Below are 18,316 nucleotides of genomic sequence, written 5' to 3'. Positions count from 1 at the left end.
GGCATGAGGTAAAAAACTTAGACAAGAAAATCAAATTTTTGTGAAGTAATCGTGAGTCAACGGAGCGACCTTCACTTAAAATACCAGAAGGTGGCGGTGGTGCTCCACAAATGCTGTTGGCTAACCGACATTAAAAAAAAGAACTAACAAACTAAACCCGGAAGTAAATATATTTCAAACATCTGCGCTAACATCTAAATTAATTGTATTTGATTATTTTGTTGTGGGTTTATTTGCAAGACACTAATTGTGTATTATGACGGGAATGTGTTGTCTTCAAAACAACATTTTACAAAATGCGCGAACGTAAACTTAAGCGTAAACTTAAGCTAAGACGTAAAAGCTTGTTCTTACGTCAAGTCCCGCCCCCTCACGTGCTGCATCTACGGACACGTAGTTGTTTGAACCAGCTGACAAGAGAACATCAGCAGCCGCTGTCATGTCGAAGTCCTCCCGGCGGCACAACTTGCCTCCGCGGCAGGTCAGCGACCGTGACCGGCTGATGCGGTTTTTCTTCCTCGGTCTGTTGGTGGTCGCACTATTCCTCATGTTCTACATGTGCAACATCCCCCGGCGGAACCGCATGCGGACAGCAGATCTGACCAACGATAAGGTAAAACGATTACTTGTAAAACATAATTGACCAACGATAAGGTAAAACGATTACTTGAAAAACATAATTGTAAACTGGTGTGGAAATAACACCGGAATAGTATGTTAAGCCATTTAAACATGTGGTATGTGTGTTTCACATAAACTGGAATTGTATGCATACTCTTAGACGGATCCGAAAAAGCACTATTAAGACACGTGAACTTAATTCGACCTTAAAAACGTTTGAATTCACATGTCCAGTCGTTCAGGTTGCCAGTACTTTTTGCACGAATTGCTGGTCCATGAAGGGACTAATAACTTTTCCTGTTCATTTACACAGCCTTCGTGACTCGTCACCAAGATGTTAATGTGGCGTCGTAATGAGACCAAGAGAAAAGCTTTATGAAAGGCAAAGAAGTGGACTTTCTTGAAATTTTCACAGATAAAGCGCCTGTTGTTGATTAATAAACAAGTTGTGCAAAAAGCACTGAAACATTAAACGGTTGAGGAAGTTAAAAGTTTAGAGATGGTCCAGTTCATTTCACCTTTAGAGATTAATATTTTATTTTTGGTTTGTCTTGAAATTTCACCCAAAAACATAATAACCCAAACTTTTTGAGTGTTTAGTCGCCTCATGATTTAAACTGTAACATAAATAGCAGCAATAATTGCAAATATATATTCGAATATATTACATAAATCATTTAGAAACAACTAAAAATATAAGAGCAGCACAGAAGATGAATTTCTGAAATTTAGATTGAATTCAAACAAGAAAAAAAAAGCTGGAAGATGATTATGTATGCAGTAAGTAATGAAGTGATATGTGTACAGAAGAGGTGGATTATGGATTGATACGTTTTTGTGCATATAAGAACACCTTTTTTCTCTCGAAATTATCTTTTAAGCTTCTCAGCCAAATAAGCCAAAGTGCATCGGGGAGTTGTTGTATACATGAATTAATGCTATATTCCTCTTGTATGTAAATTTCAGCTGACATTGTTGACTTTTTTTGGGCTCATAATTTGTCTCCTTTCCAGTGGGCCCACCAACCCACAAAGTACACCGCATCTCAAATCAACAACCTGGCCTCTCAAGTGAATGGAAAGCGCCTGTGGGAGGTTCACCTGAAGCCTCTCCTGATCGAGAGGCTGCCCGGGACGCACGGCAGCAAGATTGTGCGGCAGGTAAACCTCATCCCATTGTTTTGTGTGTGCGACAAATCTGCAGTTTATTTATTCATAGAGATTGGTTTCATCATGGCTTTAGCACATCACGACCACGCTGTCCTCGCTGTCCGCCAGCTGGGACATAGAACTGGATCCGTTTCTGGCCGTCACCCCAAAAGGACAGGTTACATTCACAAACGTCATCGCCACTCTGGACCCTTTGGCCCCTCGCAGGCTGCTGCTTGCGTGCCATTACGACACCAAGGTGCTGCCTCGGGACAGCCGGGCCCCGCACACGGTGTTCATCGGGGCCACTGACTCCGCGGTGCCCTGCGCTATGATCCTGGAGCTGGCCACCGCTTTGGATAATAAGTTGAAGTCTTTAAAACAACAAGTGAGTGTTAAGGGTCACAGAGATGGTTTTAATTCTTTGTGACGTCCACAGGCTTTGTTTCAATGACCTCACAGAAGTCAAGATGTAGTAAAGCGTACCGTGAGAATCTAGCAGAGGCTGGCCTATTAATTCATTGTGGTTATGTAGAACCTAATTACATTTCAATACAACTCTGTTTTCTTTCCACAGAAGCCTGGACTAACTCTCCAGCTGGTCTTTTTCGATGGGGAAGAGTCGTTTGAGCAATGGACCACCACCGATTCGCTGTACGGCTCCCGTCACCTGTCCGAGCGCATGGCCGCCACACCCTATTATGCGGACCCCTTGCATACCACCGTGCTACAAACTCTGGTGAGGGATAATAGTTTTGGACTTTTCATTATAATTATTATTTTTTTTTAAATTCAGTTTTAATGAGTTAGTTTTTTTTATTTTTTTAATTAATTTTAGTATTAGGTTGTTTTTTTTTAAACACGGAGTCTTTGACAAGTGCAAGTAAAAAAAAAAACACTAATTAGTGTGTAATAAAGTGGACTACAATTCTCACTGACATTTAAAATGAACCCTGAAAACTCATGTATGATATTAATTGAAAAAGATGAAAATGAAGGACAGGACCTTAGTTTTAGTTTTTTTAAATGTATTTTTTGTTTTTATTTCGTTATCAAAAATGTGTTTTGTTTTTTCAAATTTATATTTCGTTAGTTTTCATTAACTATAATAGCCTTGTTTTTTTTCTTCTTTAAGATAAGAGCTGTGTCTGTTTGTATTATTTTTATACTATATAGCAGTGTTTTTTAAATGGGAGTACGTGAAGGCACTCTATGGGGTACGTGAGATTTTTTTAAATAAATTAAAAATGTAGCATCTATGCAAAAATCCTTTAAAAATGAGTGAAGTATCCAAATAGTTGAATTTTAAAAAAGAGTGGCAAAAACGCTTTAAGTCTTTTACATTATATTTAATCCCATCATTACTGTATGTTTTTGCAAAGTACAATATTATATAATGTTTAATTCCTTATTTTAAAAGAAATAAGGCTCGGTCGATTTGTTTGTATGCCAATTCCGATATTTGGCAGAATAGAATTCAGATAACTGATTAAGAAACAGTAATGAATAAAATAACTACTTTTTTTGTCTATTAACTCATTCACTGCCATTGACGGCTATAGACGTATAAAAATAAATTTTAACTATTTCTATTTAAACAAAAATTCCACTTTTGTTAAGAGTATGAAAACCTAGATTTTTTTTTATTGTAGTAGAACAGATAAGAAATTTGTAATTAATCGTGAGTTAACTAGTGAAATCATTTGATTAATTATGATTACAAATTTTAATCGCCTGACGCAATACATTTTTTATCTTTTTTTTCTTTTAAAAAGATTATTAAAAATGAAAAAATATATATATATATTTTTAAGAAAAGATGATTAAAATTTTTTTAAGCGTAATCGCATGACTTCACTAATTAACTCACGATTAATCACAAATTTAATATCTGTCCTAAATGTACAATATTTTTTTCTAGTTTTTTTTACTCTTGTTAACCAAAGTGGGAAAAAATGTTAAACTAATAAAAATAGTTAAAATGAATTTTTGACGTCTATAGCCGTCAATGGCAATGAAAAGATATTATGTTGTACTAAGTCAAGGTACCTCATTAAACTTGGCATGTTTGTACAGGACCTCTTTGTGCTGCTCGACCTTCTGGGTGCTCCCAACCCACTGATTGTGAACCACTATGACAACACAGAACGCTGGTTCAACCGCTTGATGGCTGCAGGTACACATGGCGGGTTCACAGCGACAAATGCAAGCAAATCTAGCTCTGCTCTGCTTTACGCCCTTCATTTGCCCTTTCGTTGACAGAGAAGCGCCTCCATCGCCAGGGTCTGCTGGCGTCGCATCCCTCCGAGCAGTTCTACTTCAGGAAGGACTTGAATTTCGGAGCGGTTGAGGACGATCACGTACCCTTCCTCCGTAGAGGTGAAGGACAAAATTAACAAAAGTCATCCGTTAGCAAAACTGTGAACTTGATGTGCCCGCCACGTTTCCACCAAATCGAAGCTTGTCCCCGTCACCTGCAGGCGTGCCTATCCTCCACGTCATCGCCACGCCTTTCCCAGACGTCTGGCACACGATGGACGACAACGAGGAGAACATCCATCGTCCCACCATGGAGAATCTGACCAAGATCATGGCCATCTTCCTGGCCGAATACCTTGGATTATGAAGCGCTGAGGCCAGTTGAATTGATGCAGCTGGAAGGAGGTCGTCCTTAACTCATTCACTGCCATTGACGGCTATAGACGTCAAAAATTCATTATAACTATTTTTATTAGTTTAATATTTTTGTTAACAAGAGTATGAAAACCTAGATATTTTTTTTGTGCATTTAGAACAGATATAAAATTTGTAAATGAATTGTGAGTTAACTGGTGAAGTCATGCGATTAATTACGATTACAAATTTTAATCACCCGATCCCCCTAATTTTTAATAACCTTGTCTTTAAAAAAAGTATTTTTAATTTTTAATGGGTTTTTTTTTTAAGAAAAAATTATTATAAATTAGGGGCGTCGGGCGATTACAATTTTTAAACCTAATTAATCGCATGACTTCACTAGTTAACTCACGATTAATCACAAATTTTATCTCTGTTATAATACACAAAAACAATTCTAGGTTTTTTATACTTTTGTTAACAAAAGTGGGAAAAATGTTAAACTAGAAATAGTTCAAATGAATTTTTGACGTTTATAGCCGTCAATGGCAGTGAATGAGTTAATGGACTAACGAGGACTGGAGTGAGAAAGGTGCTGTCAACTGGACACCAGCTGAAGATGGACAACCTGCTGTGTCCTAGGTCAAGTATTTCCTCTGCTGCCTTAATGATATCGGAGCTTGCTTTTATGTCGATGAACCCTTGACACTACATGCCATGAATATGAGATGCACTATTGAAACGTTGTCACTAGTCGATGTCAAAAACACTGAAATGCATTAGGAAAAATAAAGATGGAGCATTTTGCCTAGAAGAATCTGAAAATGTCTTGATGTCTCACATTTAAGCAGGATTTTTACAAACTGAGCATCACGGCCACAAAATTATTTCTTGACCATGAAGGAGGTGCGCCATTTCTTGACTTGTGTTCTTTATCTGTAGTTTTAGTTTCCATAAGCCGTACAGAAAATAAATGGCGGGATCATGTAAGTAGAGGGACCATGTTGCTATTTTTGGGGCGGAGCTGAAAAAGTTTGGGGACCACGGGTTATACAGGGTGTCCCGAAATTCACTATACATTTCCTTTTTTTTTTTTTTTTAAACTCTGCTTTCAGCTATCATTTGGACGGACATGACGCCATCAGCATTTGACAGCTTACGTTGGGGGCAGCATTGCAAAATCGCTGACTGACAAGAAGCACTTCTGTCTGTCATCAGCTGCAGTTATTGCTACGGTATTTATGTTCAGATTGTTACTACCAGAAGTGGGCGCGTCAGTACATTTTGCCAGTCCCTCAATCTCTTATCCTTATTTTAACCACACTTGTGTAATCACTAAAGTTCCTCACCGCTTTATTAGAACTGTTGCGTCGATGAAAGCCAAACTGGGTTCACGACGTAAAAAAAAAAAAAAAATAATAATAATCAATCTAAAAATATTTAAAAAAAATAAAAACAATGGTCCACACAGCGTTTTGATTGGTGAAATAAAAAACATATTGCGGTTTATGGGACTTTCCCCAAAAGTCTTAAAAGCTTTGAATTTATGAATTTGGTAATAACACCTTAAAAGTCTTGAATTTTGATATGTGTCTTAAAATTATATGCTGCATGACTTAGCCGTGTCCCATTTCTCAGTGTCATTTAGATTAGCATATACAGGGATGTGATTTGACCAAAGTGAAATTATCATAAAATTTAGCCGGGGGTCTGGGGGCCGCTGGCACCCAGCTAGGTCCAGGGCAGTGCCCTGGTGGGGGGACACGGGGGGCGAAGCCCCCCCGGAGCTCATGGGTTTTCCGTGTTTTTAAGTACTTTCAATGCACTCACATGACAAAGAAATAGACAAAACAACAGCATAAATTTACAATGTATATTGAACTATCCCATATAAAATAAAGTTTTAGTCAACTCAAAATCACATTCAAAAACATTGGACTGCCTTTGCTTTTAAAAACTATCACTGAGAATATCATCATATCTAACTAATGTGATTACTAAGTTAACACGTAAATAATGTTGAAGAGTTCAAATTTCATGAACAAATAATTGTATCATGACCAAATGAAAAGTAACTCATATTAGAGCATACCACAAATGTCTTTGTTATAGCAGAAGATGTTATCTGTCGGAGTCATGTGCATACACAATGAACTACTAAAAAAAAAAAAAAATTGGAGTTTTTTTTTTTTGGGGGGGGGGGGGGATAAAAAAAAAGCGGAATTCCGTGAATTAGCGGAAAAATCACATCCCTGCATATATAAACGGGACAGAGGAGCCAATCATCAGCCCCCGGGTCCAAATTGTTCAAATCTATGGCTAAAATATCAATGTTGGTCCATTTGCCCGGTCATTTTCTATTTCTCATCTGCAGATTCGTCACAAGCTAATATCAAAATTTAACTGCGTAACCGTTCAATTCTTAAAACGTGAAGGAAAACAAAACAGCTTGTTTACAACTCTCGACAGCAAGAAAATGTGTTGCTTCACGTGTTTATTTGAATTGTTCCACTTCAATTACCACCATTAGTGAGAACACTCCTAGAGCAGGCATTTGCGCAAATCCAAGGAAAGTCTTATTTGAACACATCTTCCCAGGCAACAATATTATGCTTCCAAACTAAAGGATAAGCTGTCAAATGGTGATGGACTTGCGTAATGATAAATGAAATGGATACGAAATGTATAGTACCTTTTGGCGCTCATCATGTACAACCAGTTTTTATACAGTATGTACTGTAACTAGTCTGTGTTTAAAGCCTTTGGAGTGTTGGAATAAATTTTAAAAAATAAACGATCTGAAAATCTAACTCACTGGACGTGTTTCATTACAAGTGTCAAGAAAAAAGGAGAGCAAAGACGTCAGAGCTAACGGTAGCATTTTCCAAATAGGCTATTGTTACGATAGCATTAGTGGCTAATTTCCCAAAGCAAACTAGCATTAATTGGGGAATCTCTACTAAGACTTGGAATGGGCGCATCATGGAAGAAAATGACACCCCAGGTCATATAAAGGTACTTTATTACATTGTGGTGTAATATAAAAAATAGAATGCATTTAATACAAAACAAGTGATCCCTTTTCAAACACTATCAAATAGTTAATACAATATCTTTGGTGAATGCTGGAGTTCTTTGTGTCAGAAAAGTGAAAACTTCCAGAACAAATAATTGTGCATTAGCCCACACAGGCTGTCGTGTCGATGCGATTTTTGGTTAGAAATGGCTCGTACACCACACAAAACATATTTGACATACAATTTCATATTTCCCTTTATCCCTCTGTTCTTTAAATGCTTTATATGATTTGTCCACGCGATACCATTTTTGTTTTAACGTTGAAGCCGACGGGTGACCACTTCAAACGTTTGCCGGTCATTTTGAATAATGACAATGAATATCTGCCTTCTTACAAATAAAACTCAAAACACCGATAGATAAATGAATTTTCAATTAAATGTACAAACAAAAGTCGTTTATAAAAAGTCTACACACCCCTGTTCAAATGCCAAGAAAATTTGAATCAAACCAAGAAAATTTATTATTGGCTTTATTCCGCCAATTTATGTGACCTATAACCTATCCCAACTCAATAGACTGATGTCATTGCATAAGTGTGCACACCCTCTCATAACTGAGATGAGGCTTTCTTCTGAATTAACCAACCACATTCAAACTCGGGGAAGAGCTCACACCTGCTACCATTTTAAGTGCCTCTGATTAGCTCCAAATAAACGTAGTAGTAGGCTTTTCCTGACTTTTTTTTTTTTTTAACTATTAGCAGAAAACAGTGACTAGTATTTGGAACTGTTCATAATTATGATGCAATAGTGTTTGTGTCCAGTTTTGAAATGATTTTATATTGGTTTCATTTTCTTACTATCACAAAAACCTGCCATTTGAACAGGGGTGTGTAGACTTTTTATACCCCGTTGCCATAACAACAAAGCACTTAAATGTTTGTTTTTTTTCATGTACCATAAATGGCCAAAAGGTCTCACTGCAGGCAGTGGGAAGTTCACATGACCATTTCAGACTAAAATTGTAGAAGTTGTTCCGCAATCATTAGGCCCAAAGTGATCACGTGTCCAACCACTGTCACAGCAACACGCCGTAAACATTGTATGAATGAAATGTGCAAAATATACAAAGAATACACACAAAAATAATAATAATAAAACACATTTTTACCGGAAATAAAAGCCATACATGAACGAGAGTATTAAAAAGTCCTGTTGGGTTGCAGACATCTCGAAACATTTTACTCGAAACGTGTAAGCTTTAATATAAGGCACTTATCGTTGTCTTTTAGTGTCATGCAGCATCATGTCAAGTTCAGAAATGTAAAGCTTTCACTGCGCTCCCAAGTTTTTACCAACTGGAGACACTTTAGTGTCCTATGTGTAAAAAATAAAATACAAAAATGCATAGTTAATGTTAGAAATGGAGGGCAGTTGTGTTATTTAACCCATTAAGGCCGAGAGCGCGTGACCGCGCTTCTACCGTTAAAGCCGGGAGAGCGTGACCGCGCTTCTCCCTTTAAACCCGGGAGAGCGGATATGTTAGTTGGTTTTGTTTTTACCCAATTCTTGGTTTCTTGCCGATTAAATGAATCAGAATATGCACGAGAGGGTGACGTGGGCCTTGTAGCACGTTCTGGAATTGTATTTGAGCGTTTATGGTTGATGCAGATTCGCGGGAGTTTATGAAATAAGTGACGCGATTAACGACGGCGCGGGAGGAATTCGAATCAGTGTAAGAAGTCGGCAGAGACAAATTGTTAAGAAATATGTTTGTAGACAATGAAGATGTTGAAAATTTTGACGGCTTTGTAACGGAATGGATAACGAATAATTACCACAAGATCCCTCGAGTGTATCACAACTGCGCTCCAGTGTTGAAGGTAAATATATTTGGAGTTTTATACCCGCAGATGCGACATTTGTTTGTTGATTTTATATTTATTTATTTTATTTTTATTTTTATTATTTTTTGCCAGGCGTTTTAGGCCTTAATGGGTTAAGTGGTAAATGCAGCTCAAAATACAACTGCACGTCCCTGGAAGCTTTAAAAACATACCTTAAGTGTTTCACATAAAAATCCGGACTCCTTGGTAGTACATCATACATTCCAAAAAAAAAAAAAAAAAATGGACATCAGCCAACATTCAACTATTTCAAGACCTGTGCCTTTCCCAGATGGTCTGGTGAATAGTTTACTGTGTTGCCTCCAAAACTAACTAGGACCGAACTGCCAACAAAAGCCACACATCCACAATGCAAGTGGAGCGAAACATTCGGACCAGATGCGAGAACAAACGAGGTCGTCGTAATCATTCCTTGCGCAGTTTCAGCCAATAATATTTCTATTAGCAGGTTTTCAAAGTGTGAGATGCCAAACAACTGTTTCAGGGGAAGCGCAGCATCTTGAAAAATATGAAGAAATAATACAATAAATTATTGTGCAGGTACTGATACACCCCAGACCTTTTGAGATTGCTGAATTTTGTCACTTGATGTCAACTAAGATGACATCAATGTTGCTCAGTGCTCGGGCATCGACCAATCAACAGCTCACCTGTTTTCGGAAGCTGAGCTGTGATTGGCTGTTACCTGAGATCTGAGTAACTGTGATGTCATTTTCACTCGACAAAGTGGTGAAATGGCCGCCTTCTCATATTGATTAAAAACTGCTGAATTTTGCTGCTTAACTCATTCCACCAATGCTGCATTCACACCAAAACCGAAAAGGCAATCTGGAAAGCTTCCTTCGCTAGCGTTTCACCACGTAGAGTTTTTTGGAACGATTGCCGCTCATTAATGTATTTGCACACACCGCAGAGGAGGAGGCGTGTCCCTTGGTGAACATAAATACTTTAGCGAGTCAACAAAAAGAGAGCAGCGCCGACTACTTCAACTTCTTTCCTGGGACTATACAGCCGGGGCACTATTTTCTCTAGCAGTGCCAATTTTGAGGTACGTGATAGCACTTCCGCTATTTTGGTGGCAATCCGGCGGTCGGCAGTTGCGCTAAATAGCTACTTCCTTGCTTAACAATCGGTCGCGGCTGGCCGTGTTGCGCTCGAGGACGCTGTGTGTGACATAGCCGGTACTCGACGCCGATTGGCTACCGCAAGGCAAAATGCGAAAAAAGTTTGACGTTTTTTTAACTTTGGCGAACATGCTAATGTGCGGATTTTCGTCACGAATGTGCGCCGCACCGTGACCCAGCTCTCCAAATGCGTCCTTTGCGCCACCCCACGCACTTTAGTTCCGGTCCGTGCAAAGTGCAAATGCGCCGCCGAAACGGTTTTGGTGTAAATGCAGTATAACACAACCAAAATACCATATTTTAGACTAGTGGAGCTGCATAGAACATATTGTCAAAATTATAATTATTTTTGGTTGACTTGCCCTTTAAGTTTAACCATCTTAGAAAGCGGACTTGCGCAAACAGCTTTCATGTAAAGAAGATACCGGTTTCGGTTCATACTGGCTTGGGCAGCCATTTTATTTGAAATGTCTCATCTATCGAGTCAATTTGTGGAGGAACTCTAACGTGTTATGTTCCCCTTCACCTGGCGATGAGTGGGTTTTAAACGTAGGTGGCCAAAACATGCCTAATTAAAATTAAACTGCGCTAATAAACTAACCACCAGGGGGTGCTGTAACCATAAATGAAAATCAACCTGTTTTTTTAACAGATGTAATGTGACAAGAATATTGTGGCAGTGTTCGCGATATTGCTGTTATCGTTACATCCCTCGTATAATTTAAGGTTCATGGAGCGTAGGAATAACTGGTAGATAGTGGGGAAGCTCACACTTTGAAAAGCTCTGTTCTCGAAACTCCAGAATTTTCTGTCAACACTAGGATGTTGACTTTGTTGTAGCTGATGTAGGAAGGCTTCAATCTCAGACTGTAGGTGCATATACCTGTGTGAATGTAAGTCTTTTCGTCCCCTGTCAATGACTGGCAAACAATACAGGATGTAGTCTGCCTTTCGCCCAAAGTCACTTGGAACAGACTCCAGCTTTCACATGACCTAGAACTGGGTAAGCGGTAGAAAATGGATGGATGTCACGTCGTCCATTAAAGCTGCAGAAAATTCATCTTCTAAGTGCCAGCTGAGGCTGTGATGGTCGTACAAGAATGAAGAGGTCAAGAAGATAAACTAACAGGCACCATTTCATTGTTTTTGGAGAGGTGTGATAGTTTTTTTCAAACGTGGTAAGTAAACAAGTCTACAAGCCCAGCTCATCATCCACAGGGACTGACTGAAGCTGAGTCAGAATCTTAGTATCCCCGTCAATCTCTTCGGGATGCCCCAATGGGGAGTTGATGTCCTGCTCCGGAGACGAGCTCCCCAGAAGTAGCGCCTCCCCACCCGGTAGGCCCAACAGAGCTGGATCTACAGGTAGGTCCCCCTTCCCTCGCCCATCAAACAGAGTCAGACCAGCCGAGGTGGAAAGAGGTAAGGGGCTCCAGGCCGGCTGGGACAACTGGATGTTGGGCGTCAAACCCCCTCCGTACATGGGACTGAGGGTGAGCATGCTCTCCGGAGAGAGCGCGTTTGCTACAGTAGAGGCGACTGACGGGTCCAGCGCAGTCGACGAGGAAACTGCAGGATTCTGGGTGGCTCCACTTCCAGTTTCTGTGGTGTAGTACGGAGCGGGCAGATTGAGAAAGTTGAGTGGAGGCGTTGCTGGGACATTGGCGGGCTGTTCTGGTGTGGTCGAAAGCTGGGACGTTACAGGGACGTTTGAAGGGGTGAGACCAAGGCTCATGCCATTGGTGGGAAGGGCGGAAGGGTCAGGAACTGGTTTCAGAGGCAAACCGGCAAATTGAAAGCCAGCCGGAATGGTCAGAATCAGCTTCCCTTGTTGGACACTCAAGTAGGGGCTTGGACCCAGAAGAAGGTTGCCTACCACAAATGTACATCATAGAATATATGGTTAGCAATATTAACATTGTTAACATTTTTACTTGTACAAATTGTTTGTGAAGGACTGAGAAAATGATGTCGCCAAAGAACTTAAGTGAACTGATCACCAAAGCAATTAAAGATTGAACCTAAACTGTACTACAGTGGAACCTCAATTTGATCCACAGACCCCGGATTCAGTGGACTGAAGTCCACTCAAAACGTCTCTTTGTACAATACTTAAGTCTGTTAATTCCAGAATTTACCACAATTTGCCTCAACGGCAGTAAAGTTTCTGGCAAACAGACTTCACAGTTGATTAGAGCAGGCTAAAAACGACATCAATGCAGCGGCCATGTTGGCAGGGACGACTTGACCATCAAAACAAATCAATGTACGGACAGACATGGCAGCCATGTTAGCAGGGAAGAGAGTACCTTCAAATGTCACGTACAGCGTGGATGTTAGCTTAGCATCCAGCATAGGCACGTACTTTAGGGCAGTGGTCCCCAACCTTTTTTTCGCCACGGACCGGTTCATATATGTCCACAACTTTGGCGGACCGGTAACCCAGTGGGTTGGGGGGCTTGGCTGTTCGTCGGCTGATTAATAAAAGGCTACGACAACAAACGCTTAAGTCCACTACCTTAACAAGGGTAACAAAATGCGACTGAGATAATTAGCATCTTGACATGTGTCAAGAGTCCGTCGTAAACAGAGAGAATCTGGTCACTTTTCAAAATAAAATATTTTTAAGCCTCGGCTAATCAATTAACCGGAAGTACAGTAAGTTTTTTTTTATTCTTTCAACTGTGCGGCCCGACGCGGCCCGGTCCAAAGGTGTCCACGGCCCGGGACAGGTCTGCGGCCCGGTGGTTGGGGACCACTGCTTTAGGGTCTTTCGATGTAACATTTGGCTCTATCGGATGAGCCCTTCCCCAAGTCCGTTAAATTGAGGTTCCTCTGTAAAACATTTACAGGTCAACTTAATCAAATTTTTGGAATGAGCATATCCTTTAGCAAGTTCTTTGGGATCGTTGTCCCATCATTTCATTGATGTTCTTGAAGAGAAAAAGTAAAGATAGTCGGAATGAATTCTATTTTTATGACATCGCACATCTGTCCTGAGCTAGCTGTATATTTTGGTCTCTTGAGTTTGAATCTTTGAGCGAAGGTACTGCTATTTAAGAGCTGCAAAAAATAGAATCTCACAGCGTTCACACAACACACGTCGTCACTGTCTGATGAGAACCATGGATCTCCACAACAAAACATGCAACTATTCACTTTGTGTTCAAGGACATAAAAGATGATCCCAGAATTGCGCAGATACCTACCAGGGGTTACATTTGTTGGGGGGCCCACACTCTGAATGGGTCTCAGTTGGTTTATCCTGAGAGGATTTTGATTGATCCCGCCTGGCGCTGGAGCCAGGATCTGCCAAGGCACTCCAGCTGAGGTCATTGACAGGGATGGACTGGCAGGAACCACCTGGGGAAATGATATGGCGGACGATGTCTGGATGGACGAGACCGGCACCAGCTGGGGCACAGATAGGGGGAGTATCTTTGCAGGTGCGGTGGATTTCGCCTGTGGCATTGGAACGACTTGTGTTGGGGAGGAGATCGCAATGACCTGCGGCGTTTGGAGTTTAGCAGGTGAGTTGATGCTTTGGGCTCCCAGTTGGTGCGTCACTTGCTGCGGGAGAGGAGTACTCTGTACCTGTGAGATGGACACGATGGTTGTAGAACCATCAGCCAAGGGTGTAGAAGCATCCAGCTGCCTACCCGTTGTTGGAAGGCCTTGGAAGTTGACGGTTGGTGATTTGAGAGGTGAAACCGGGACTAGCTGAGGACGTTGGGACACCTGTGCTACGGGGGAGTGCTGAACCAACTGCGATACTGGTATTCCCTGGATGGAAGGCACAACCTGAGGCAAGGAGAAGACCTGAGGGGTTGAGTTACCGGAGTTGACCAGTGGGTTCGAAGGGTTTATCTGATGGGCCGAACTGGCAAAGACGACATATTCCCCTTGCTGACTCGGGAGGGGCAAGGCAGAGCTCGAGATGGGCAAGGTTGGGAGGGCCTCCTGGCACTGAGGGGTTTGTGTAAGAACCAGAGAAGGAAGGCTGGTTGGCGGCGAGGGCGACAAAGACAAAGAGGAGCAAGATGGTTGGCTGCTTTCTTGCTTTATAATGTCTTCCGGCACAGCGATGAAATCCATCGTATGGCTAGTTTGGCTCTTGGATGGCGCGGGAAGAGTGATGACTGACGTTGGGTTAGAAACCGGCAAGGTGTTAGCGCTAAGCACAACTGCTGGAAGACTGTTTGGCTTTGTGACCATGGGCGAAACCTGATGATCTGCCAAGGAAACTGACTGTTGCAGACCCTCTGATTTGGCTAGAACCCTGTTCAGTATCAAAGGGGAGCTGGCCACTTGACTCAGGGTGACTTTCTGGCCATCCCCCAAGCTCAGCCCGTTGATGATGACACCAGCGCCGGTACCGGAGATGAGGGGATTGCCGTTGAACAGTAACGGTTGGGAAGCTGTAAGGAAGCCGCCGGAGCCGTTGACAATGAGCTGACCTGCCGAGGTGCAGTTGACTGCCGAGAGCGAGATGACCTTGGAGGCCTTGGAGTTGGCGGGCCCGTCCGCTTTGTCTGGAGTTTCATCCATGGTGCTCGCTTCATCCTCACTGCTGTGGTTTCCATCAGACTCACTGAAACACCACAGGAATAAACAATGTACTTTATTAATACTACATGGATTGAAAAAACAAGACTTTAAAAAAAAAGTGTTCATTTTTGTATTCTCTCTAGTTTTCAAAATGTTGACGATAAATGTACTAACCGTATCCCTATTTTTCATACATCTAAGTTGTCTCTATTTCAGCTTCACATGGAAATTAATTTGCTATCCAAATTAAATAACTGAACTCAATAAGGACTAAACATGAATTGCAAATCATGGACTATTTTTTTTTAATCAACGGCAAAATCGTAAATAATTGTTTTTGTAAAGATTTTAATAGAATAAACTTCATGCCATGTTTTGCCAACTCTTAACACTACATAGAAGATATCTACTAGAAATATTGAACATGCAATATTTATCAACATTTTAGTCATATTATTCGGTACATCATCTCTCTTTTCAACCATTTTCTGTAGCACTGGTCCTCTTCAAAACTGTAAGGCAGACGCTCTAATAATATTCAATACAAGAGATGTAACATTCTGACACATTAGGAAAAGAACCAACTTTAAGTATAATGCAGTAACCACAATAAATACAATCAAAGGTGGATTTTCTAATGCAGGTCTCATTAGAACTACGTTGCTTATGAACTAGTTTGGATCTTTCTTGGCTGCTGGTTTTGGGAAAGTACATATCTTTCAGACCACCACAAAAACCTTCAATGATAAGATAAGGTTGCTCTTATCTTTTCACACCCTACATCTTTTACATGGTGTAATGCATTGTTTACTAATTGACCTTGGCATGTTTGTAAACAAGAGGCTAGGGATGGTGAAAAGCTATTGACTACCACTGAACAGAAAACTATGACAAACTATCATATGAAGTTTATGCTGTTGAAAATGACTTTACTTATAGTTATGTCTTACCATTCTTTTTTTTTTTACCCAAGTTTAGCACATGTTATCACTTTAGTCAATACACATTGGGTTAATTGTGTTTTCATTATTGAAAGAAGGGGAAAAAATACAATATGTTCTATGTGCCTCATTAGTCTAAACATGGCCTTCTGATTAATATTGTGGTTGTGTGAATATGAATTAAGCGTCAAAATCCACCCGTTTTGATCTATCTCAAGGGGGGGGCAGCCATTTTGCCACTTGCGGTCAACTGAAAATGACATCATAGTCCCAAAGAGCTCAGCTGGCAGACGTGACATGATGAAAGCCAGAAAACAGGTGAGTTGTGATTGGTCGTTACATGCGCCCTTGGGCAATAATGATGTTATTTTAAGTCAACAGCAAATGGCAAAATGGCCGCCCCCTGAGATGGATAAAAGGTTCTATCCAAATTTAAATCCCTTTATAGAAAAACAGGACAATATTTCAAAATTTAAACAGCTAAAAATGCATGAACATTATTGATTGAGTTACTGGTTAGATCTAAAAGATCTTCTTTTTTTGACCAGCAATGAATGACATTGATCGACATATTCTGATGATGTACTTTACCGCAGAAATTGGCTGATCACAATTGGAGCAGTACTACTGCTTAAGTACTGTACAGTACAGTTGTATGTAACTTTGAGCTCAGTGTATTTGCATAATCTTTAACAACTGCTTGTTTTCAAACATTTTTATTATTAAAGTATTTGTATTACCATTTTCCTATAAGCAATGTTGATGTTAAAACGGCATAATGTAAAAGTGGCTTACAGTATTAAACATACTTTTTAGGAATACACTAGTCCTTAGGCTACTGCTTAAATTATTATTATTATTTTTAAACAGTATAAAATGTTTTCTTACAAAAAAAACTTTTTCTATTGTCATGTAATGTGTGTGCCAGTCACGGCAGAGTGTTTTTCAGCACACTTGAGCCATGACGCTTCTCACATTTCATAACAAAGCAACACGCTCTGCTGTCACCCCCTCAAACGTGCGTGGATTGACTTAAATCGGACGGGCTTTGTTTACATACAGGAACAAATGGAGGTCAACAAAAGGGAGGTGTAACTTCACTCGAATTCAACACTATGGATTCGTGTACGTGTGTGTTCTTGCCTTTTACAATGCGTCCCGGGCGGGGTTCTGTCCCTCTGCCGCCGGTTCTTGAACCAGTTGCTGACCTGCGTGAGGGACAGCCCGGTGACTTTGGCCAGGTTCTTCTTCTCGTCCGGCGTGGGGTACCTGTTGCTCTTGTAGCACTCCTTCAGGGCGTTGCGCGACTTCTCCTTGAAGCAGTACACCGTCTCCTCGCCGTCCCAGATGGTCTTGGGCAGCGGGAACTTCTTCCGGAGCCGGTACTTGTCCACGGCGCCCAGGCTGCGGCCGCGGGACCTCTCCGCCTCCTTGTAGCGGGCTCTCAGGTAGAGGTCCTGCAGGAAGACGTGGTTGGACGGCTGGAAGTCGTGGCTCTCCAACAAAGCGTAGAGTTCCTTGAAGTGCTCCCGGTGGAACGCCACCAGAGCCTGGGCCTTGAGCAGGGTCTCGTTGCCACGTAGCAGCTCGGACGAGGGATGGATGGTGGAGAGGAATCTCCACAGGCGATCCACATTGCCCGCCTGCAGGAGGGCCTCGCACAGGCACGAGATTTGCTCCGTGGAAAAACTCAACGCGGAGAGCTGGAAAGTTTGGAGCAGGCGTTCGGCGACTTGCTCCGCGTCTTTCTCGTCCTCCGCGGCGGTTGGCTCCTCTGCGCTATTGTCGGATTGTTCTGTGGACTCCAGAGACAAGGAAGCCATTTTTTACTTGAACTTTTTTTCCCTTCCTCCTCCTCCGCCTCCTCGCTCCCCTTTCTCTCCTACACCAGTGGAGCCGAGTGTGACAACTTGGCGAGGACGCGCCCCTTTTCGCCCCTCAGCAAACCCGACAAACCTTAGTAAATAAGATTGTAAATCATTTATCCACCCTCTCTGGTTGTATTTCATTAGCTGAAGTGTATTTATAAAATCGTCTACGTCTGTTCCTGTTTTTGTTGTTTTTGCATAAAAAACCTATTTGCATCCACTTTGCTTAGCATGTTTCCAATTTATTCGGTGTTTTTGTCTTGAGACGTCATGTGTTGTTTGTTTTAAATCTATCGCAAAATCCCCGTTTTATGTCATCTATTTTATATGGTATTAACCTATGTCTTGTGTATGTTGTCAAGTTAATTCTAAAAAAATCTTGTGTAAATATTAAATCAGTAAAAGCTATAACTTTTTACGGTTGGTTTGTGTTTACTAGTACAGTATCGGAGAGCGCCACCGTGTGACATTTTCTATTATTACAGTTCTCTACTCTGATTGGTTGCCAATATGACAACGTAGG

The 18,316-nt window shown here is 41.1% G+C and overlaps 2 protein-coding genes across 3 annotated transcripts; one reads left to right on the top strand and one right to left on the bottom strand.

Moving 5' to 3' along the window:
* The first annotated feature begins 63 nt into the window (after positions 1-63).
* Positions 64-7,195, top strand: qpctla (glutaminyl-peptide cyclotransferase-like a). Of its 2 annotated transcripts, none has more exons than XM_077565049.1 (7): positions 64-613; positions 1,635-1,781; positions 1,864-2,157; positions 2,350-2,508; positions 3,846-3,945; positions 4,032-4,148; positions 4,250-7,195. In XM_077565049.1, the coding sequence occupies exons 1-7, from the start codon at positions 440-442 to the stop codon at positions 4,393-4,395; spliced, it is 1,137 nt and encodes a 378-aa protein (XP_077421175.1). In that variant the 5' UTR covers positions 64-439; the 3' UTR covers positions 4,396-7,195. The 2 variants fall into 2 exon arrangements, with proteins under 2 accessions (XP_077421175.1, XP_077421174.1); XM_077565048.1 differs by having other exon boundaries at positions 78-613; positions 2,347-2,508.
* A 195-nt stretch (positions 7,196-7,390) lies between these two features.
* six5 (SIX homeobox 5) lies at positions 7,391-17,793 on the bottom strand. Its single transcript, XM_077566798.1, has 3 exons — positions 17,069-17,793; positions 13,646-15,027; positions 7,391-12,308 (listed from the first exon to the last, which is right to left on the bottom strand). Exons 1-3 carry the CDS (start codon positions 17,746-17,748, stop codon positions 11,629-11,631), a joined length of 2,742 nt encoding a protein of 913 aa, XP_077422924.1. The 5' UTR covers positions 17,749-17,793; the 3' UTR covers positions 7,391-11,628.
* Between the last annotated feature and the right edge of the window lie 523 nt (positions 17,794-18,316).

Source organism: Vanacampus margaritifer, chromosome 5, assembly GCF_051991255.1.
Source record: "Vanacampus margaritifer isolate UIUO_Vmar chromosome 5, RoL_Vmar_1.0, whole genome shotgun sequence".
Classification (NCBI taxonomy): Eukaryota; Metazoa; Chordata; class Actinopteri; order Syngnathiformes; family Syngnathidae; genus Vanacampus; species Vanacampus margaritifer.
This window is presented reverse-complemented; position numbering and strand designations above follow the sequence as displayed.

What these genes read in the sequence shown, in the direction of transcription:
- qpctla (XM_077565048.1), top strand. Translation starts at nt 440, where the DNA reads ATGTCGAAGTCCTCCCGGCGGCACAACTTGCCTCCGCGGCAGGTCAGC. An exon ending in TGAAGTCTTTAAAACAACAA is followed by an intron (nt 2,158 to 2,346) that starts GTGAGTGTTAAG and finishes TTCTTTCCACAG; the next exon opens with AAGCCTGGACTAACTCTCCA. An exon ending in CAACCGCTTGATGGCTGCAG is followed by an intron (nt 3,946 to 4,031) that starts GTACACATGGCG and finishes TTTCGTTGACAG; the next exon opens with AGAAGCGCCTCCATCGCCAG.
- six5 (XM_077566798.1), bottom strand. Translation starts at nt 17,748, where the DNA reads ATGGCTTCCTTGTCTCTGGAGTCCACAGAACAATCCGACAATAGCGCA. An exon ending in CCCGGGACGCATTGTAAAAG is followed by an intron (nt 15,028 to 17,068) that starts GCAAGAACACAC and finishes GTGGTGTTTCAG; the next exon opens with TGAGTCTGATGGAAACCACA. An exon ending in CCCAACAAATGTAACCCCTG is followed by an intron (nt 12,309 to 13,645) that starts GTAGGTATCTGC and finishes CATTTGTGGTAG; the next exon opens with GCAACCTTCTTCTGGGTCCA.